At 42.5% G+C, this 23391-nt stretch overlaps 1 protein-coding gene across 1 annotated transcript in view; it reads right to left on the reverse strand.

Moving 5' to 3' along the window:
• Positions 1-23391, reverse strand: part of AKAP1 (A-kinase anchoring protein 1) — a 30736-nt gene that overhangs the window by 1557 nt on the left and 5788 nt on the right. The window contains exons 2-10 of the mRNA XM_069971116.1: positions 16764-18601; positions 11539-11672; positions 7494-7620; positions 7054-7178; positions 3476-3653; positions 2060-2210; positions 1798-1865; positions 921-994; positions 93-158 (exon numbers count right to left, since the gene is read on the reverse strand). Coding sequence (XP_069827217.1) covers positions 93-158; positions 921-994; positions 1798-1865; positions 2060-2210; positions 3476-3653; positions 7054-7178; positions 7494-7620; positions 11539-11672; positions 16764-18576 — 2736 coding nt within the window. The 5' untranslated portion in view covers positions 18577-18601. The remainder of the gene's footprint in view (positions 1-92; positions 159-920; positions 995-1797; positions 1866-2059; positions 2211-3475; positions 3654-7053; positions 7179-7493; positions 7621-11538; positions 11673-16763; positions 18602-23391) is intronic.

Raw genomic sequence — 23391 nt, forward strand, 5'->3', positions numbered from 1 at the left:
CTCCCCTCCACAAGCAGGAAATACATTATATAAAAGGACACAGACATTTCAGGAGCATGCAAGAAATCCTACAGTTCATTTTAAAATCTCACCTCATCCGCCATCATACTCCATAACTGCACAAGTGGAAGTCCTGTTGCGCCATCATAATTTGTAACCTACAAAAATAAAAGCTTTGTTTAAATTTTCTTGTTTGCCATTCAAGTCCAGTTAAACAGATTTAAAGGGGTTGTCTGGGGATCATTAAGTGGCTAAAGCCTCCTGCTTTCTGGTGCTGAAAACTTTTCTGAAACAGTATTCGGTTCTTATCAGAAGAAAAAAATATACGTGATACACGCCCTTTAAGTTAGATTACTTACAGTTACCATATTCCTCCTGTGTCTAGCTCTTCAAATATGTAATGTCCCAGCCCCTTGCTGCTGCAACCCTGTGTACTCAATACAGCTCTCATAACAAGATGGACTAACATGGAGAAGCATGTGACATACAGATCACTTAAAGCGAACGTACCAGCAGTACATCAGGCCCCTCCCCTCAAAGACGCGACTCCATTAGAATCAATAGAGCCAGGTCATAGTGGGGAGGGGCTTTCCTCCCACTGGGGGCGGGCTGTCCCGTCTCCAGTGCTTCAGACCGTTTGATAATAGACTGGCGCCATGCGTAGAAACCGGGTCTCTGTTCAAAAAAAAAAGGGGGCTGTGGCACCAGCATCCCCGTGCCTGCACTGGTCTATTCATGGTAAAAAGAGAAAAGCAATGTACCGCTGGTACATTTGCTGTAATGTGCTCCATAGCAATGCACAGAAAACTAGTGTAGGTCAGCGAAGGAGGTCAGGTGATCACATGCTCCTCCACATTCATGCAAAATCTGCTGTGTGGACATGCCTTTAGGGTCAACAGTTATATTTATAAGAAAATTACCTGTGCAAGCAAAGCTGTGCCTCTTGTCATTTCATTAGCAGTAGCATCTGCTTCTGCTGAGAAGTGATCCTCATCTAATAAGAAACAGAAGAAGAACTCATATCAAGAAAGACCAACATAGCAAGTACATACTTAGTTCTCAACAGACTGGTGGAGTGAGGTTATGTTTACAGACTGGTGGAGTGAGGTTATGTTTACATCATAAATCTGACTTCGGGCCCTATTCCACGGGACAATTATTGTTTGAAAAATTGTTCGTAATTGAACGATAATCATTTTGTGTAATAGACAACGATTAAACGACCAACAAGAAATTGTTGGTCGCTTGATAGAATACGGACCTATTTTTATCGTTGATTGTTTGCCAATTGTTTGGCGTAATAAGACGTCGCTCGCAGTAGCGACAACAGGACATCTGCAAGAACGATCATAAGTAACAATCGTTCTGTGTAATTGGGTGAACAATTTCAGGTAATTCACCATAGCAATCATTTGAGATTGTTTATCGTCAAAAAATCTATTCTAGTTTATTCTATGTATGGGAGACCCCTTTAAGTCATCAGTTAATATGCAAATTAGGCAGCTTGGTGCACTGGGGGCAGGACTACTACCACTCATGATCTTAGAGATGTTTCTCACCTTGACTGTATTAAATTCAGTTGAAAACCATCCAACTGTACAGGGTACAGATGCTGATGTGTGCTGGATGGGACAGGTTTTTAGACAGCCGCTCAACACCCTCCAAGTAGTGTGCATGTATCCTATTGGACTGCTGGGCATAATACAGCAGCCTTTGTAACTTCTACACCAGGTGAGTGGCATGAGCTTTATGTGAGTTTAGGATAACACTTGTATTTTAGTGTATTATAAAGCTCACCTGCAAGTGGGATCACATTGTCCAGAAGAACCTCTGCGCCTTGGAAAGGTAGTGTAACAAAATCTGACCTGGAAAGAAAGTAATAAAGGAAGAAACAGACAATGAAAGGAGAGGCACACACCACTTGTGTCTGGTACTAAGCATAAAGCCTCGTAATTTTACAGTAAAAAACTACTTTGATAATCTGCACAGTTTATGATCACATGGAAAATGCAAGTTCTGATGTTTTAATTACTGATTATAAAACGGTTTCTATACTGACCTGATCTGTCGGAGTATCTCGATTTTGACCCTTTCATAACCACCGTAGTCAACATATCGTATCTCTACTTCTTCAGAGTCTTTGTAGTAGGCCACCACCTGTGCCCTCCACCAAGCATTATCTCCAGCTGGTGCTGCACAAATGACCCCAACTTGTGTAAAAGGGGGGGGGGGGGGGACAAAAACAACAAAAAAAGTCATAAATTATATAGAGAGGAAAAGTTTTTTTTATTCTTCATTAAAATATTCTAGTAACGTAGATAAAGCAATCAATTTTATAAGCTTACAAATTAGATAACTGAGGGGTAATGTACAGAGCATTAAAGGGGAACTCTGGATATGGAGAATTTTCTATAAAAAAAAAAATACATTGAAAGTTATATAAATGTCTCTAAAGTATTGTGGTGTTTGTTCAGTTCTGCCGCACTGGTATTTGACATTCAGGAAATTAAGAAAACTTGCCTCCCTGCAATCTACTCTGTCTGCTGCTCCCTCCCATTAAGGTGGGTTCACACAACAGAATCTGCGCAGAGAAGTTCCGGGGGATCACAACGCTCATACCCGCTTGCGGCGGTGCACATCTCCGCCCGTGCCATAGACCTCATTCTATGGCCGTGCTGATTCTGCCAAAAGAATTGGCATGCAATTCTTTCGTAGACAGCGGAATTAGTCTGCCCACAGAATTGAGTCTATGAGACGGGCGGATATGCGTGCTGCCGTAAGCGGGTATGAGCGACGGAATCCACTGGAACTTCTCTGCGCAGATTCCATAGTGTAAACCCGCCCTTAGAATGCAATGGCAGCTCACATGTGCACTGCTGCTCCATTCATTCTCAAAGGGAGCTGTGGAAACAGTCACATGTGCATAGGGGAATGTATGTGCAACTGGCTGCTCCACTCTAACAGGAGACCCCTCACGATCAGATAACTCTCTTGTATCTATAGTATAGTGGATAATGTTACAAAAAGGAAAAATCCCCGTAAAAGGAAACATCAGGTTAGAAGACTACTCGACTGTTACGCTCCCATAGGGACACGGAGAAGGAATTTTTTTTTTTACTTTTATCCTCGGCACAGTTTTTGCAAAGTCTTTAGTGACCAACCCACTCTTCCTCATGAATAAAGGTGGCACCCTGCAGTGACTTCACTCCTGCGCTCATCAATGCAGAGCACCAGATGAATATTCGTAAGTGGAGGGCGCAGTCCCGTTTCCAGTGCACCAAACCGCCTAATTTACAAATTGATTACATTAAAGATTTAGTGAAAATGATGCAGAGGATAAAGGTAAGAATTACCTTTCCCAAAAGCACACAGAACACTCCGAATAGAGTCTTCTATCCTGCTGTTAGTTTACATTTCAGAATGCTCTACAATACTTCCCGGCCTTTAAAGCTGAAATAAATTAACACAAGCTTACCTTCTACTGGTGTGGGCAATGTTGGAACCCCAGGCTGTGAGTAACAGAGATACATCTGCTGATCCAGGCCACGAAGTGCATGAAATGTTGGATGCGTATGCTGCTGAACAAACATGTGTCCTGCATTGACCACGTTAACCACAATCACTTCTACTGTGACACCATCTGGAAGCATAAGCTGCAGGAAGAAAACTATTTTAGAGATACAATTTTAAATACCATAATATAAAGTTCTAAACTAGTAAAAGGAGTTACCCACTCAAGACCCTTCTCTGTCAGCCAGAACAGCTACAAACAATGAGTATAGGACCTAGAATGTCTGCCTATAACCTCAACAGGCCACAGGTTTCATTAGGAACTGGACAAAGCTTAAAAAGGTATTGCGGCGTAAAGACAAGATATCTGCAAAGTGTCTGTATTGTCTTTAAATACAAAAGCAGCAGCACAACACTAATCCAATCACTACTTTTTACGTCACACTGTTGCTCCCTATTCAATTCTTCTTTGTGCAGTATAAGTGGACTTGGCTCCAGCAGCATGGTGCATAGTAGACTACAGTTCCCATCACTTACTTCTGACATCTACTCCAGGTTATTCTCTTCTGCTGTATTCCCGACAGCTGAACACACGACCTCTTGTGCAATTCCTATTATGCTCCCTTTACTGCAGAGCCTTTCCGATTTAAAGCGAATGTACCACGAGGCACATTGTTGTATTTTTTACATGAGCCGATCATCACCCGGTGGCGCGCTCCTTTTTTGGGAGCGCCTAGCAGTTCCCACAGCCAGCGCCATTCTTTTGCCATGCACCAGCCTGGCTCTATGCAATGACGTTATGAGTAAAAGTGAACACACACACCTGAAACGTGTTGACGTTTTTCCTGGGCCTGCATGGTGTCTGATTTTATGGGTCATTGAAATAAACAATAATTAACTGGTTCATCTGCCTACGCTGATCCAATGTATCTTTTGGGGTAAACATTTTAATGCCTAGTTCACATCCTCATGAAAACTACAACTCCTAGTGTTGGTCATGCCTGACTATAGAATACTACATTATGAGGCCAGGGGCAAGCGACTGTTGAAAAATACTACAACATAAATTGAATAGGAGCCGGATTTTTAAATAAAATACCCTTCGGCATTGAAGGTCTGGTTCAATACCTCCCTAGCGCCGCAGATTGACCCTTTAATGTGTTTTAAAGGTACTGCACCCTTGTCCTGCTCACCTGAACACTCCAATACCTCTTCAAAATAAGTGGCATAACCAGTGGCATGCCGCTTCATAAGTGAAAACATTAAAAAGTACAGGTGCCTTTTTAATCATCCTGCTCCTATCCATAAACCTCAAAGCAAATAAGCCTGGGTTATGCCACAGGTGGATTTCTATCATCATACAAAGAAACTGTGGTATTGCCAGTCGTCTATATTTCTACTGTATCATACAAAGCAACTGCTCTGCATGGTCTCAAAAGCCAATTTGCTATTTTATGTAAAGATAAGAGGTTTGCCCATATGTAACTGTGGGCTTACATGCAGTGACCATAGGTTGGTAATATTTAACACATCTGGTCCATGAATTAAAATGAACTCATTTTAAATAGTGAAACTGATAAAATATATTAGGCAAACAGATTCCAATGCCCATACAAGCCTATGAATGAAGACAGGGCCATGAGGGGATGAACGAGCAGGAAGCACTGAGAAGCAGACAGTATGCAGGATTGCTGGCCATAGAAATTAGCCACATGTCACACTGTACTGGTCTGGGAATTCCTGAAAGTTTGCAGGATCCAGTTCTGTGTGTGTATATAGAATATAGGAGCCAGTACAGAGACTAGTCTACATCCACACTGCAGATAAGCATCGGAAATGCAAACACAGGTGGATTGTGCAAGGTAGTAACCAGGGAGCGATCGCCACAAACTAGCGACAGAGCGGCTACAACTAGTGCTGCTCTTCGAAGAGTCACCTGAAGCTAAAGTTACATTTATATAGCCAGAGGTCAGGGTTTGCTGCAAAACCTAGGTTAGGTTCACACTGTGTTTTGTGTAAGTTCAGTACATACTTGTATACAGTTTATAAGGAAAAATGTATATAGATTAAACAGGTGTTGCTGTGCGCCATACACCAGGATCAGTTTTCCAATGTCTTACGTTATGAAGAAAACCCGGCCGAAAAGAACTTATTTTGCTGGATAAAACAAAATGTGGTTGATCATGTTTTTGTATAGAGCCAAAAAATATAATGAAACAGAAGCCTTAGTAGCTTTGAAGAGTGTAAAGTAGAAATTTCTGGCATTGCTCTGCATCCGAGACAAAAGAATGAGGCCATGAAAATTCATGTCCAGCAAAAAAATAATAATAAAAAAAAAAAAGATATCAGAAAACAGGAGCATACAAGCATTTGGGAGTCACTTTGTATCTGACCTGCTGCTGAAAATGTTGACGTCAAGAGACATAATATTTAGGGTTTCTTTAATCAAACGATTTCTTTTAAGTAGAAGACAATTTAGATAATATTTATCAAAGGGTGAAAAATTTAGACTGGTGCAAACTGCCCATAGTAACTAATCACAGCTCAGCTTTAGGCTCTGCTGAAAGGAAAGCTGAGCTGTGATTGGTTGCTGTGGGAAGTTTGCACCAGTGGTTTAGGTAATGGTTTGGCACGGGGTTTGGCTGGGCAGGTAAATTTCAAATGACTTATAATCAGGTTTCTGCCATTTCTCCACAAATGTGACGTGGAGTAGGTTCATGTGATTCATCTCAGTTGACCCATTTGCTGTAGATTTAGTTTTCACAGTTTAGTTTAATACAGATAAAAAAATGTAATAAAAGAAATTAAATAAATTTAGGAGGCGTAAGGCAACTTGCCATCACATGGGCTGTCACATCACAATACTGCATTATGTAAGGGATCAAACCAACACATGTTGCAACCAAGGCCATGGTGCAACAAAAGGGAATAGTAAAGTGACACTATAGTGACTCTAAAAAACTATTTTTCTTTTCATATTCACTTATAACTCCATAGTAAGTGTTTACTACTAATATTACATACTTTTTCTTTTATAGCCTCTGCAATGTGCTGTTTGAGCTCTGTTTTCTTTAGGCTAGAGCGGTGCGGGTTTGTTTGGACCCAAAAAATGTCCACGTTCAGGTCTAAGCACTGACTCAAAATACAAAAAAGTAAAAAAAACTATTGACACAGTAAAAAAATGCCATAAATGCTGGCCTATAGGAAATGGCAGCAGTCTACGGAGCGACAGCCAACAGACCGTCGCATTGAAAGACAATGATCAGCAGACATCATGCATTTTAACACTACATCGCTCTGTGTAATACGACCTTAACAGTAAGTGTGCATCTAACATAATGGAAGCAAAGGTTCACGCAGTCCAGTGAGCTTTCCTACTGACCTGCCTGCATGACTGTTGAGTGTTGTACCAGGCTCTGTAACCTGCGCACATAAGTCCATCTAATATGGCCCCAACACTAAGGGCTCCAGGATCACTAACATTAGCACAATAAATTAATATGGGTACAAATTGCAATGAATCCTAAGTAGTACACATCTTACCCACGATGTCATGGGGAGCGAGTGCAATGCCAAAGATGGGGGAGGTGCATAGATGTTCGTCAGGTTGAGTTCTTTGAACTTCTTTCCTATTAGACTCAACGCTCTGTCAACCTGCGGCTGAGACCCTGTATAAAAGAATGTGCCAAGAAAATGTGAAAGGCAAATAAAACAGCATGGGTATGTTCACACTATAAAATTAAGCAATGAATTTTAAGTTGAGTTTGCGCCGTGGACTCCACTAGGAGTTCCGCCTTTCCCATTGACTCAATGCATCTCAAGCTCAATCCACAGTCATGTCAATTCTTTGGGTGGATCGCACTTGAGAAATGCATTGAGTCAATGGAACAGAAGGAACTTCATCGCCTAATTCCGTAGTATGTACATAAACTGCTCTATTCAGTTAGCGTAACACAAGATCCCATCTATAAACACACACTTACCTTCTATGTGACAAATTTGGAAATCTTGTGTGTAAGGCAGTGTAGAAATGTAAATCTTGGCACCAGATGACTCCTTCAGGAAGCTTACGTATCTGCCTTGTTTACCAATTAGGCGGCCAACCAAATGCTTTAAAAAACAAACAAAAAGGGTCAGTATTCGACAGAAACCATACCCACACATTATATCAAACTACCATGTTAACAGACTGAAAAAATTACTAATATGACTAAGAAAATTGACAGGTCCTCTTTAAAGTATAACTCATCAGGGCTGCTGCCAGATCAGCGGTAAACTCCACTCTGCAGGTAGAAGCAACCAACTCCATGGCTATAAACACACACAAGACCATGATTGTAGGCATTGAGATAGTTACTTCTGACTGCAGAGTGCCATTCACTGCGGATCCAGCAACAGCCCTGATGAGTTATACTTTACACAAGATTCTGAATCCAAGCTGATATGCAGTGTTTTTCAAAACCACAGACATGAATAGGATCATGTGGCATACATTTTTAAAGTGACACTGTACCCACAATCTGCCCCCCCAACCTGCTTGTACCTTCGGATGCCTGCTTTCAATCCAAGATCTGTCCTGGGGTCCGTTTGGCAGCCGTCCGTTTGCAGCCCTGTGTCAAATTGGTGTGGCCTACAGTGTGTATGCCCTAGACAGCACCGCCTCTCCGCCCCTCTTCCCCATCAGGAACATCCCCGGCAGGATTTATCGTATTCACCACTTGTCTGAACACTGCACAGGTGCCTTAACGATCCAGCACATGTGCAGTGCTCAGACAAGTGATTAAAAGAATACCTGCCAGTGGGCATTCCTAAGGATAGAGAGGGCGGGGAGGAGGGACAGAGAGGCGGTGCAAGGCTTGGGCACACACACTCTAGGCCACGCCAATTTGACACAGGCTATCTGAAAGTACAAGTGGTTGGGGGGGGGGGGCAGATAATGGGTACAGATTCGCTTTAGGCTCCTGTGTTACAAAGGTGCATTGTTCAGTCTTATGCTGTCAATGGGACCAGCTCGGCTGTCTTCAGCTTTACTACCCACCTCTGCCATCCACAACCAGCATGGATCACCTCCAATTCTGGTATCGGAGGTGGAACCAGTATCCAGTCATTTATGGCATACTCTGTCAATATACTAAAAACGTCCAGATGGGAAAACCCCTCTAAGAACCACCCAATGTATATAAAGAGAAGGTGGTTCAAATACGAGCCCAAGTCATTGTATATTTCCGGTATATATTTAACCCCTTCCCCAAATATGACATCCAGGGACGTCATGAAAAGCAGTGCCATTCTGCAACATGACGTTCCTGGACATCATGCCTTTTCTGCCTCCCCCCGCTGTCCCTATGTGAGATCGGGCTGCAGGCGGAGGCTGTCTCACACAGCCCCCTCCTGCTGCCACTGCCCAGAGGGGAGCCGTGCTCCCCCGGGCAGTTAACCCAATAGACGCCATGGTCGTTGCGACCGTGGCGTCTATGGGGAGATCTGATGCCTCTGTCTCTTCCTCAGCTGATCGGGCGGCAGAAGGAGGCTACGGACATTGCCTCCTCCTGCCGCCACTGCTTTCATTCTCCCCCCGCCTCTCTCCGACCCCATGCTGCTTCTCCCCGTGTGCTCCGGCCCCCCTCCCCCGATCCGCTTCTCCCCATGCGCTCCGCCACCCCCCCTCCCCCAATCCGCTTCTCCCCGTGCGCTCCGGCTCACTCCCCCGATACGCTTCTCCCCGTGCGCTCCGCCCCCCCCTCCCCCGATACGCTTCTCCCCGTGTGCTCCGCCCCCCCCGATCCGCTTCTCCCCGTGTGCTCCGCCCCCCCTCCCCCGATCCGCTTCTCCCCGTGTGCTCCGCCCCCCCTCCCCCGATCCGGCATCTCCCCGTGCGCCCCCCTCCTCGCTCCTGCTCAGGCACCCTCTCCCATTCACTCCCCGTGCTGCCCCCCCTCGCTCCGGCTCCCCCCTGTTCCCCCCAGCTTCCTCCCCTTGCTCACCCCCGCCGGGCTCCGGCTTCATACCAGTGCTTAACGATCTGGTCCCTGCAGTGCAGGGACCTGATCATTTGAATGAGCTGTCAGCTGTAAAGCTGACAGCTCATTCACTATACTGTATAATGCATTACAGCATACATCATGCATGATAGAGATATATATATCTGCAAAAGTAGAAAAAACACACACAATTAATTAAATACATGAATAAATTAAAATAAATAAATATACACATTCACTATCCCCACTTTATAAATGACCCACTATAAATAAGATACACATATTTGGTATCACCGCGTCCGTAATGACCCCGTCTATTTACCTGCTACATTATACCACCCGATGAACGGCATTAAAAAAATAAAGAAAAAAACTAACCAAAATGACAATTTTTTGTTAATCCCGCCCCCTAAAAAATAAAGAAAAAAAGCTATCAAAACGTCACATGTACCCAAAAGGTGTACCACTACAAACGTCAGCTTATGCTGCAAAAAAAAAAAAAAAAAAAAAATCCCTCACATAACTCCATTGGTGAAAAAATACAAATATTTCTGCTCTTACAATATGCAAGACACAAACAGTATTTATAGTATAAATGCCATAAACTATAACAAAAGCCATATAAAATGGATATCCCTGTAACTGTACTGACCTGACGAATAACGATAACATGTCATATATGATGTATAGTAAACTACGTACAAAATAATGGTGAAAAACAGCTGCTAAATTGTTTTTTTTTATTCGTACAACCTTATAAAAAAATGCACTAAAAATTATCAGGGTGTCACATGGCCCTCAGAATGGTACCGATGGAAACATCAACTTGTCTTACACAAATATTTTGGCACCGCAAAGCCTCTGTAACATGGTATAATGGCTAAAAAAAACCAGGTGACGCACTGCGGCCACATATGGGGGATTTCTAGAAACACAATAATAAGCTGAATAAATACTAAGTTCCATTTCTCAGTTAGTATTTGCTGTGTAAGAGGAAAAAATGGAACATCTGCCAAAAAAAATATGAAATTTTTTAATTTACCCTCCAACTTGCTTAAATTTCTGTGAAGTACCTAAAGGGTTAATACAATTATGAAATGCTACTTTGAATACTTTGAGGGGTGCAGTTTTTACAGTGGAGGGATTTATTGGGGTAACTAACATTCAGGCCCAACAAATCCACTTCAGAACTGAACCCTAAAAAAATCTGAATTAGAAATTTTCCTGAAAATGTGAAAAAAAATCGCTGCAAAATTTCGAAGCCCTCTAACATCCTAACAAGTAAAAGGACATTTACCAAATGACGTCACCATAAAGTAGACATGTCGTAGATGTTGCAGTAATAATTAGTTCATGTGACATGACTATTTTTCTTAGGAGAAGAAAATTTTGAATATAAAGGATTGTAAATTTTTCTAATTTTTGCGCAAATGTTGTGTTGTTTAAAAAAAACTACTGAGTGTATCAACCAAAGTATACCACAAACATAAAGAGGAATATGTCACGAAAAAACTATCTCAAAATAATCGGGATAGTTAAAAGCATTGCAGAGTTATCACTACATAAAGAGAGACAGGTCAGATTTGAAAAATAGGCCCTGGTCATTAAGGCCAAAACAGGCTGCGGAGGCAAGGGGTTAAGTTGTTAGGATAGAAAAATGATAGAAATACAACTGCTATTCATTCAATTCAGTTAGGAGTTATGGAAGCAGCAAAGCATTATTATAGACGCTTATGGTGTATAGAGGGTATGGGTCATACATATCATGGAACTACAAAACTTTGCAATTGTGGGCAGTAGTAAGGAAGAAGGCAGACAGCAAAGAGACATTTCACTTGTCCATTTTTATGATAGGAACAGAGAAGTATCTCTAAGATGAGCTGCCCCTAGAAGCATATGTTAGAATATAGCTATTCGCAGTATAAGCTCCCCTCTTGCCCTCCCCTATAACCTGGAGATGCACTCCACAATAAAAGTGTTACCAAAGCCACAGCAGCGCTGTCACTATGCAGTCCTAATATTTACAACCTCCACAGCCCCCTCTTACCTTTGGCACTTCAATCTCCCAGATGACAAGCTCGGCCTTTTTCACTTCTATCTTCTGCTTTACATTCTGGACTTCCTCAGTCTTTCCCAGAGCACAGCCGCTGTCCACCGAGTCCATGCTATTCACATCTGAACCTGAAAAACACTCACAACTTACACAGGTTCCTCTTGGCCATCAAGAAAACCCAAACCTCAGTAAATAGTGTTTAGTGCACAAGTAGATGTAACTAAATGACTGTACACAACAGCAAGTGTTCATGTTAGGAAGGGCACTACCCCTGACGTGTCAACATGCCAACCTATATCATGGTGGACCTACTCCCTTTAATGGACAGAACATAGGGGAGAAGGTGTTCAAATTACTGTTTGTAGGCTACTGGTGCCTGTATTTAAAGAGAAGTCTGGCGAAATATGCCCCCTTAAAGTTATACAAATCACCAATATACAATTACCCTTTTTTCCCTGCACTTACTACTGCATCAAGGCTTCACTTTCTGGATAAAATAATGATGTCACGACCCGACTCCCAGAGCTGTGCGGGCTGTGGCTGCTGGAGAGGATGATGGCAGGGGGTGCTCAGTGTCCCATGTCCCTCAGTGTCCCCCTGCCATCATCCTCTCCAGCAGCCACAGCCCGCACAGCTCTGGGAGTCGGGTCGTGACATCACCATGTTATCCAGGAAGTGAAGCCTTGATGCAGTAGTAAGTGCAGGGAAAGAAGCACTTTATGTGCATTTCCCGTAGTAAGTGTATATTGGTGATTTGTATAACCTTGGGGAGCAAAACAATACTTTAATTAAAATTTTCACCTTTAACCCCTTAAGGTCAAAGCCTATTTTCGTTTTTGCGCTTTTGCTTATTCCATTTTAAGTTTAAAAGTCCATAGCGCTTGCATTTTTTCACCTAGAGACGTATATGAGCGCTTATTTTTTGCGAAACCAATTGTACTTTGCAATGACAGGCATTATTTTTCCATAACATATGCTGCGAAACCGGAAAAAAATCATTTGCGCTGTCAAATTGAAAAAAAAAAAACGAATTTGTTTTGATTTCGGGGAGTTTTGCATTTACGCCGTCCGTCCTATGGTAAAACTGACTTGTTATGTATGTTCCTCAAGTCGTTACGATTAAAACGATATGTAACATGTATAACTTATATTGTATCTGATGGCCTGTAAAAAATTAAAACCATTGTTAACAAATATACGTTCCTTAAAATCGCTCCATTCCCAGGCTTATAGCGCTTTTATCCTTTGGTCTATGGGGCTGTGTGAGGTGTCAGAACACATCATGGCGCAAAAACTTTCTATCGGTACCTTGATTGCGCATATACGACTTTTTGATCGCTTTTTATTAAATTTTTTCTGGATTTGATGCGACCAAAAATGCGCAATTTTGCACTTTGGAATTTTTTTGCGCTGACGCCGTTTACCGTGCGAGATCAGGAATGTGATTAATTAATAGTTCGGGCGATTACGCGCGCGGCGATACTAAATATGTTTATTTATTTATTAATTTATATTTATAAAATGGGAAAAGGGGGGTGATTTGGACTTTTATTAGGGGAGGGGATTTTTTATTAATAAAAACACTTTTTTATTTTTTTTTTTACTGTAACTAGAAGCCCCCCTGGGGGACTTGTATATAGACAGCACTGATCTCTCATAGAGATCAATGCTGTGTATATACACAGCAAAGATCGATTAGATCGGTCATAGATTACTATTGCCGACGCTGAGGCCCGGCACGGGCAGAAGAACGGATCTCCCCCCCGCGATCGCATCGCGCGGGGGGGGGGGGGGGGGGGAGATCCGTCCCACTAGACACCAGGGACGTGAGGTCTGAAGTCTCTAAGTGCAGCTGTCAGGTTTGACAGCTGCACTTAGAGGCTTAATTAGCCGGCGCGGCAACGGGACCCGCGCCGGCTAATAGAGGCACTGCCCGGCTGCACATGTCAGCCGGGATCAGCGCCGTTCAGAGCGGGGTCCCGGCGGGACCCCGCTCTGAACACCCCGAGCGGCACCATGACGTATCAGATACGTCATGGGTCGCTAAGGGGTTAAAAGGTAACTTTCATATGCTGCTTGCTTGCCAAGAAATACCTAGAACATAGCTTAAACCCCTAAGGACAATTTGAATTTTGGCCTCAAGGACCAGGCAAATTTTCATTTTTGTGCATTTGTTTTTTCCTCCTCGCCTTCTAGGAGCCATAGCACTTTTATTTTTCAATCTACAGGGCTGATTGGGGTCTTCATTTTTTCTCCACAATCTCTAGTTTTTATCAGTACCACGTTCATGTGGATAAGACATTTTGATTGCTCTTTATTATTTTCTGATTTATAATGCAACAAAAAAAAAATCTGCAATTCTGGCACTTTTTTCGTTTATGCCGTTCACCATACAGAAACACATTTTATTAAATCAGACGATTACACACGCTACAATATGTTTACTTGATTTTAGTTATTTTTAAGTGTCATATATAATATGGCAAAATTGGGTGATTTAAACATTTTTTTTTTTTTTTTTTAAAGTGTCACTGTCGTTAGAACTTTCAAAATCTAAACCAGTAGATGTGATATAAATTAAGTTTGCAATTTACATTCAATATTTTTTTTTGTTATCATGGAAAACACGGCACTTCCTGTTTTCTTACTGTTTTTTTCTCAAGAAACAGAAAACAGTACAGTCAGAAAACAGGAAGTCCTGTGTATCCCAGGCCATCTCAGCGCTCACAGAGAGAAGGCAGTCATGTGATTGATGGACACATTGAGCAGTGACTCTCTGTACTGGTCACAATTCCCGTGCTCAGTCTGTTTTTTGTTTTTTTTTAACAGGCACAAGTCAGAAAATCTGCCTTCAGGAGACTGGACCTGGATTTCTGGTAAGTTCAGCTTTGTTTTACAGCATGATAACAAAATAATAAATGTAAATAGCAAACTTGCTTATATCACATCTACTGTTGATTTAGATTTTGAAAGTTATAAACGACAGGTACACGTTAAATGTTTAATTTTACACTTAAGTCCCCATATGGGATTATTACATTTATTTATTACATACACTGATCAATGCTATGCCACAGCATAGCATCGATCAATGTTGCCTGTGATCACTGCATAGAGCCTGCCTGTGGCAATGATTGCCAAGTTAACTGCACGGAGGAAGGTAAGAGACCTCCAGCAGTCAGCTTAAAATGATCGGAACCCCTGTAGCCACACTGTGGGGGTCACTATCGGACATTGATAGGCGAACAGCTTCTCTGACATTTAAATGCTGTGATCCGTAGACTAGTAAGGCCGTTTGATGCACTGGGTGCCCCCAAGTGCACCAATACGGCCCACATCACTGATATTCATTAGAAGAGGCGTGTCTGATTTAAGCTATGTTCTAGGCAGCTCCTCCCCTAGTGCACCTAACAGCCTTACTAGCCTAGGGATTTACCTACAAACTGCAAGGAAGCAGTGCCGATGAAGGTAAGAGACGTACCTTCATCCTCAGCGTCCCGTGCACAATAGGGACAGATCAGCAGGCTAGATTCAGCTAACCTGCGGATATGTTTTTAAGGGAAACTAACTTTTACAAAGAACATGCGTCAGTCCTGTAGCACAGGCACATACATAGATGGGGTGGTGGAGGCAGTTTTCTTCCCCACAATGTATATACCATACCAATTTGTTGGCTGGCCACATAATGCCACTGCATACATTAGCATTATTAGCCGCTAAGCCACTGCAATGCACTTTATTAGCCACACACTTATGACCTTACTTACTTTTCCAGGCTCCTGATCATCTAATAGGTTAAACCACTTTATTCATGTAGTGATTTGAGAATTTTTATTGATACTTTCTCTACATGGGTTACAATCACTGAGCTTTTTTAAGTTACTGAGGACTCCATAGTATTTGGAGGAAACACAATGAATATATTTAAATTAAGACCAAGGTTAGTAACTAAGCCTAGTAACAAAGGCTAGAAAGGGCTTGGGGGGGGCGCGTTAGGGGTGACTGTTTAGGGTCAGTGGTCCAACATTCCCTTAGCAAGTAGTTATCTAGCTACAGCTACATTATTTAGGATCCTTTAGGGATAGTATTTCCCCCTACCAGAGCTGGATTCAGTAATGCAATAGTACTGTGAGCACTTTTCCTCATCTAGGACCAGATTACTGTGGGTATAAGGTCATTCCTTTATATGATTGTGTACCATTTCTGCATGTGGCTGTGCAGTTTGTGTGTCCCACAGGACTGTTAAGAGGTTATGTTTAACTGCATTAAAGGAGAAGTCTGGTGAAAATTTTTATTTAAGTATTGTATTGCCCCCCAAAAGTTATACAAATCACCAATATACACTTATTCCAGGAAATACACAAAGTTTTTCCCTGCACTTACTACTGCATCAAGGCTTCACTTCCTGGATAAAATGGTGATGTCACAACCCGACTCCCAGAGCTGTGCTGCCTGTGGCTGCTGGAGAGGATGATGGCAGAGGGACACAAGGCACTGGAGGGACACTGAGCATCCCTCTGCCATCATCCTTTCCAGCAGCCACAGCCCGCACAGCTCTGGGAGTCGGGTCGTGACATCAACATTTTATCCAGGAAGTGAAGCCTTGATGCAGTAGTAAGTGCAGGGAAAAACACTTTGGGGAAATTTATCAAAGGGTGTAAAATTTAGACTGGTGCAAACTGCCCACAGCAACCAATCACAGCTCAGCTTTCCTTTCAGCACTGCCTAAAGCTGAGCTGTGATTGGTTGCTGTGGGTAGTTTGCACCAGTCTAAATTTTACACCCTTTGATAAATCTCCCCCTTTATGTGCATTTCCCATAATAAGTGTATATTGGTGATTTGTATAACTTTTCGCAGACTTCTCCTTTAAGTAAAACATGCTGACCCAGCAAGAACTGCCTGCTCAGCTACGTGGGCACTTCCGTCAGGGCTAGCACATCTGACTGGGTACTGGGGCAGGTGAGTATGGTTTATTTTGGCAGCAACTGGGCATTTTTGAAAGGGGGGAAAAGTTCACCCCCAGAGCACTTTAACAGATCAGGATTGGTTACATAGGTTTGCAAATAAGTTACAAAAGTGTAATCTAAAGGCAAGAACAGGGAGCAAATATCTAGGAAAAGGGGGTATAGTGAGAGCACAAAGACTTCAGATAGTTCAATGGGTTCTTTTATCCCATTTTAGTTCTATTTAGCTGACACATTCATCATGCAGCTCTCACCTCCTGAATGATCGGCCTCTGCATCGCCAGTCCATGGGCCTTCATTTTTCAAGTGAAGAGAACTTGTCTTCACGTCTCCATTACTATACGGTACACTGTTTTCAACCGTTCTTAGCCTTTTTATTTTGTCACTGGACACATTAAAAGTTTCCTGCGATAACTCGATGCCTGATGAACATAATGAATCATAGGAGCCAATGCCAACATTTGACAGTGCAGTGCTCTGCAACTGATCCTCCATACTGATCCCATCTTCTGATGTACACACGCTAATACTGGAATCCTCCATAGTGGCCTGACACTCATCGAGAAAATCTGCGTTTTTATAAACTGGACTTAAATTTGGCATAGCATTGGTCGGTTGTGTGGATTTACTTGAAACGATCTGTTCTTCATCTATTTTTTCAGGACATGAATCCTTACTTACAGAAATGCTGATGAGGTTTTCTTCGGAGCATTCTTCGGTCTGTGTAGACTCACAGGTAGAGTCTGTAGAACAGGCAGAGTCTAATTCTTTATGAAGAATGGCAGTATAACCGATTGCCTCTTCAGACTGCTCCACGGGCAGGGATTCCTGGGTAGCGTCCACCTCCTCATCTACTACATCGACTCCGATGTCCTCCACTTGGGGTTGTTCTGTTTGTGTAGATTCACAGGTAGAGTCCATTTCTGCATAACTTTCGCCGCCCAAATCAACATTCATATCACTTCTTTCCGGGTCGGTTTGCCGATATTGGGCATCTGTTGGTTGCATCTCTTCACTTGCCTCATCAAGTACTCGACAACTGGCATCTGAAATCTCACTTCCAGAGCTAGCCAAAATTTCCTGTTTAGCAGCCACAATCACTTTGGATATGATGTTCATGGCCAGCTGCTCAACTATCTTAGCCTCATAGTTTGCGAAAAAGGTTTTAGCATTTTCTTCTTCAAAGTGCTCACTTTTCTCCAAGCACTGGGAAAAGGCATCCAATATATCAGCACAATTTCCCTCTCTCATTACCTCCGTGCATGCAGATTTAATATTTGATAACTGATCTGGCGATAGGGATTCTGCAGTCTCTGATGTTACGGGTTCAACCAGAAGTTCAGAACTCTTTAGCTCAAAGGAAGGAGACAACTGATCTTGCTTTAGTAGTTGAGACTCTGCTCCCAACTCAGGCTGATGACATCTTGGAAACGGCGTAGTACTGTTCCCCATTTCTCCCACTCCCGTTTCACCGGCAACTGTCTGAGGGCACTGTACAAGAACAGACATTTTAACCACTGTTTCTATCTCATCAATACAAGGCTGTTCTCCATCTTCAGCAGAAGGCACCATGTGCAGCTGTTCTGTTGGGATGCTGAGGTTAACTTCTAAAGAATTACTCTGGAAATACTCTGTAGACGTGGTGCTCACTTTATCGGCATCCACTAAACACAGCTCAATATCACATTCTGAAGACGACTGTTGCACAGAGTCAAAAACCATATTCTGGATGTCAGAATCCCCACTTAAAATCTCCTCACCCTTGATGTCAGGCTGCAGACTGATCAAAGTAGCTACCTGTGGCACTGGAGGCACAAAGCATGTGTCCTGTGAAGCGCTTGCGCCTCTGTCCAGCTGCACCAGTTGTGCCCTTGAAGAGCTTTGAGTTTCTCCTGAGGCGCTGAGTTCTGTCTGGGCACCGTCTGCTGGCACATCTGTAGGAGCAGTTACTTGCTTGTGTTTTCGATGGCTATCATCTTTCTTCCTTGAGAAGAACCACCACCAACCAAGAAGTGCCAGCACTCCAGGGATGGTATAGGGCAGGATTACACGCAAGCGCAGCGCCATTTTTAAAAAGGCTCTTCTACGATATCTGCGAAGAAAAAAAGAAAATAAACGTTTCAGAACAAAACTGCAGTTGTATAACATACCAAAAAAAAAAACTAACATGGAAATCACATTTTATAGTGTAGTAGTCATAACATAACTCAAATAGAAAGACTATTACCACCTGTTTGACAATGACAACTGCTTCTGGTACAAGCAGCAGACAGTACATATATAACTTATGCCACTGTCAAACACACTGAATGGAGAAGGACCACTTTACTTATGTCAGGTATTACTCAAACTACTGACCACCAGTTATGAGATTCTATTAACCACCAATAAGTCTGTGGTTTTTATTGCATTCAATGACATTGTGAAAACACATGCGCTACTGCAAATTGCCCATATGACCCTACAATTTTAAAATCTAAGTTCCTGTGTTTTGGGCAAAATTTAGCATCTTTAATTTTCATTTTTGCACGTTTTATTCCCCTCGTCGTGTTTAGAACGCCCACAGGGGCTGCACAGTATAGAGAGGGGTCATGTTGTGTCCTCCCTTTCCCCTATACCTACAGCACGACGCAACTGTATGTTGTGGCAGAAGGGATTAGATACATGCCCACAGATATGTAGTTTATACCAGGATATTAGTATATAAAATATATATTTATCATAAAGGAGGAAAGTGGAAGCTGAGGATAAGATGCTGGTGAATCTTACTGCAAAGTCTTGCGAAGCTTCTACTCCAGTAAACACATGCTGAGTGCTGGATTATATACTCTATTTCTAAGCCAGAAGTCAAAAAGTTTTTTAGTTTTTTTTTCAAATGTGAGGGGGGAATGAGGCGCCGTTCTGACCCTCAGCTCTTTAGAACCCCTCTGACTAAGTTATGGACACAGGCAAGTACAGCATGTAAGGGTCCTATTACACAGAGCGACTTTTAACGATTAACGATAAACTACCACAAACGAGATTGTTTATCGTTAACCTGAAATTGTTCACCATATTACACCGAACGATAATCGTTAGTTACGATCGTTACTATGATCGTTATTGCGATCGTTTACAACTTTTGATCCTGGCAAAACAATGGGCAATGTGCAATTACACTGAATGATTAGTGAAAAAACGCGGAACTTGAGCGAACGAAAGTGGAATTACAGCGAATGATTAACGATAATTTTAGGTTCAGATCTAAATCAACGATCAACGACATACGAACGATTTTTCAATCGTTGCCTGCAATTACACAGAACGATTATCGTTTAAATACGAACAATTTAACGATTTCTCGCACAATAATCGTCCCGTGTAATAGGGCCCTAAGAATGCATACGGTGTCTCACTGACCTAACTGCTTATAGTGTCAGCAGCTTGGAATCTGAATTGCAGCTGACAGATTCACTTTAATATCCCCACCACCATTTATATGCACAGATATTTATACTGTTAATACTCTGAACAGAAGTCTTGCCGTTGCAAACAACTAAACTTCCTTTTAGCTAGGTTATATAGAGAGGCATCACATACTTATACAGCAGACAGGGGCTTCTGCATTACTTCACAATGCACTGCCTGCCCCCGATGTCCGGCCTACAAGCTGTGGCTGTCAGACTGCCGGGCTACAGTAAACACTTCCAATGCTCATACCCTTGTAGGGTTAGCTAACTCCTCTGGGATCATGTGCTCGGCTGAAAGCTGAACAGGATCTCACTGAGTTGTAATTATTATTCCAGGATTGTCTACTTTAAGTCTTTAAAATCAGCAAACTTGTTTTCATAGATCTTTTGGTGCCAAGAATGAGAACAGACTTTCAAAGTTTTTACCTATTTCTGTCCTTCATTCACACTTGCATCTGGTAGAGCTTATTATGTAGCTGTATTAGTAAGCCAAAACCTGGAGTTGTCCAAAACACACAAGTGCCACATATCTCCATATGTTTTCCCTGTTTAGGATACTCATTTTTGGCTTACAGATACAAAATACTGACCAATTCACAAGTGTGAATAAGGCCTTGGAGACAGTGCCTGGAGGATCTTGAGAGCTGTTCTTCCATTAGTAAAGAGATACTGCGTATTATATTACTTTGCAAGCATATATATATTTTCTTTTAAAACATACAACGGCATTATAAAAATGTATTTAAAGGGAATCTGTTAGCGGCAATTCATGTTCCAGAGCGCAGACGTTGTTAAAGGGGTTATCCAGCGCTACAAAAACATGGCCACTTTTCCCCTTCTTATCTCCAGACTGGGTGGGGTTTGAAACGCAGTTCCATTGAAGTAAATGGAGCTTAATTGCAAACCACACCTGAACTGGAGACAAGAGGGGGGAAAGTGACCATGTTTTCGTAGCGCTGGATGACCCCTTTAAATAGCTGGAAGGGCAAGGAGACACGTAGTACCTTCCATATATTTGTCTGGCAGAACGGTCAGCAGTTCGGAATCTAAATTACAGCTGAATGATTCCCTTTAGATAAAACTATCACCCCAAGACATAACTTTCTGATAGAACGTTATCAGTAATAGTATTGGCGTCAGCATGCTTACCCTTGACAGGAGGGAGAAAATACAACTATAAAAGGTGCGCTGTATGCTGCTTCCTGGCATCTCCCTCCCACTCTATAGACGACACATCATCCTCTGATGTCACAGGAGGCTTGGCTGGATCTTGTCTGAGCTCCAGCCCTGCTCCCAGCATGATGTCACCCTCTCTGACCTGCCCTACAGTCGACCCTATCCCCCCCCTTACTATCACGTTAGGGTGCGCCATCGGGCAACAACCATTGCTTTGATATTTCATCTGGACACTACTGATGTGGTCATTGGAGTAATACTTTGTTCTCTACCACAGACTTCCCTTTTTTTGCTATTTTTTGTCTGTAGATGACAAACTATGGAGAATTTTATCTTATAGACTGTGATGGTCCTCAACCATGGTGATGGTGAACTATAAGCAGGTTGGTGTTATCAAATCACCCAGCAGCTCTTTACCCAATGTTGGTAGTGTTGTTCAGGTTTCCGTGTGTTCCGATGTTCTTGAGCATTTTGATTAGATATGTGAATCGCTGCCCATAGCACGCAATCTCGGCCCGACCAGCCTGCTTCGCCCACCATGCATATTTATATATGCATAGCAATGGCTCATTACCGTGCATGTGCAAGGAAAAGCTAACGAGCGCCATTATTACGCGTATATGAATAAGTATAGCGTTCCAAAGGCGCATTTTGCATATCTTCTTTAAACAAAATGATCAAGAATGCCAGGAAGCACAGAAAAATTAACTACAATACTGCCAACATGAGGTGAAGAGCTGCTGGGGGATACAAGAACCTGCTGATAGTTCTGTACTTCCTGGTTACAGAGGAACTAAGTCCCCCAAAACGGATTTTTGGTCACTCCAGAACTGGGGCAGAGAAGTAAGCAGTTTGCTTGCGTCTGCACACAGTTTTGCTGCAATAAACTGGATTTTTTTTTTTAACTTGTTGCATTTACATTTATTTTCCAAGACACTCACAGGATCTCAAAAGGAAAACCTTAAATACTTCCTCTTGCCAGGATCAGTTCAATTTTTCCCCTCCTTTCTTTTGTAACATTCGTACGTAGAAGAGGAAAGCAGATACTTTTCTCAGTCACTTAGAGCCTTATAACACAGACTGATGACCTGCCAAATCTGCAGATATCGCTCTGCAGAGTGATCGGCTGATCTTTGTCTTTTACAGCTGCGTAGATAGTGTATAGTGATGTGCGGTTAATGGCTGAGGAATGTGTACAGGAAAGTCATAAACTTTACCTCTCTATGCTCCCCTGGCATGTACATAGCAATCTGTGCATTAACAGGCTGCTCAGCCAATCACAAGCTCCGGCACTGTGCCATCTTGGCTAGTGATTGTTTGAGCGGCCTGACATTTCAGAGACTACTTCAGCAGTGCCAGAAGCAGCTGCAAGGAGAAGCCAGAAGAACACAAGGGAGAATGGAGAGGTAAAGTATATACTATAATGATTACTATATACACCAAAGGCTGCATGGACATCAATATATACATCAGTTGCTTCACAAGGGTGCCAGTATATCAGCTATCGCTTGCATGTAAGTTCTTGTACAGCATCTCTGTATTTTTGGCAACACCTGCTGGAATAGCGTTAAAGGGGGAGCAACATACCTGGTGCCACCTTATTGCACCACATATCCTGAACCAGATGCCATTTTCCTAAACAAAGGCAAAGTAGTTTATTCCCATTCCTCATACTGTTGTATTATCTAGCTAATTCATTCTTGCTGGTGTTCTTTCCCCTATGCTTCAGTATCTGATCTCTCAAGCCTCTCCATTATTCATGCTCCCTATACACAGGCTGAACAGCAGATCTACTTAAATGTGCGCCAAAGGTTTCACTCTCGTGATAAGAACATTAACACCAGCAGGCTTCTGCAAACAAACCTAGGCTATGCCAGCTGCCTCCTTATAAACCGGCAAACCTTCTGACTTGTCAGCATAAGCCAGCAAAGCACATTAAAAAGTGCCTAGACTACAACAGTTAAAATGGAAGCTACACTAGTAACTAACATAATACAGCCAAGAGAAGGGTGGTAAAGCACTTAAAGTGGATGACTAGACATCCTGTTGCATGAAAGTGCTCTGAGAACAGTACCATAATGAATAGGGATAGACCAAGCAAGAGGTTAAAAGCCTTGGTAAAATGTATTTGGTTACTGACCTGACCTGAAATGCACTGACTGAGCCCTTAGGAAGGCCAGAAATACTTCCAACACGAGATAGAAGAAAACCCTGAAAGTGTTCAAAGTCACAGAACCAATGGTCAGAGAAGAAAAAC

Source organism: Dendropsophus ebraccatus, chromosome 5 (genome assembly GCF_027789765.1).
Source record: "Dendropsophus ebraccatus isolate aDenEbr1 chromosome 5, aDenEbr1.pat, whole genome shotgun sequence".
In the NCBI taxonomy this organism is placed as follows: domain Eukaryota; kingdom Metazoa; phylum Chordata; class Amphibia; order Anura; family Hylidae; genus Dendropsophus; species Dendropsophus ebraccatus.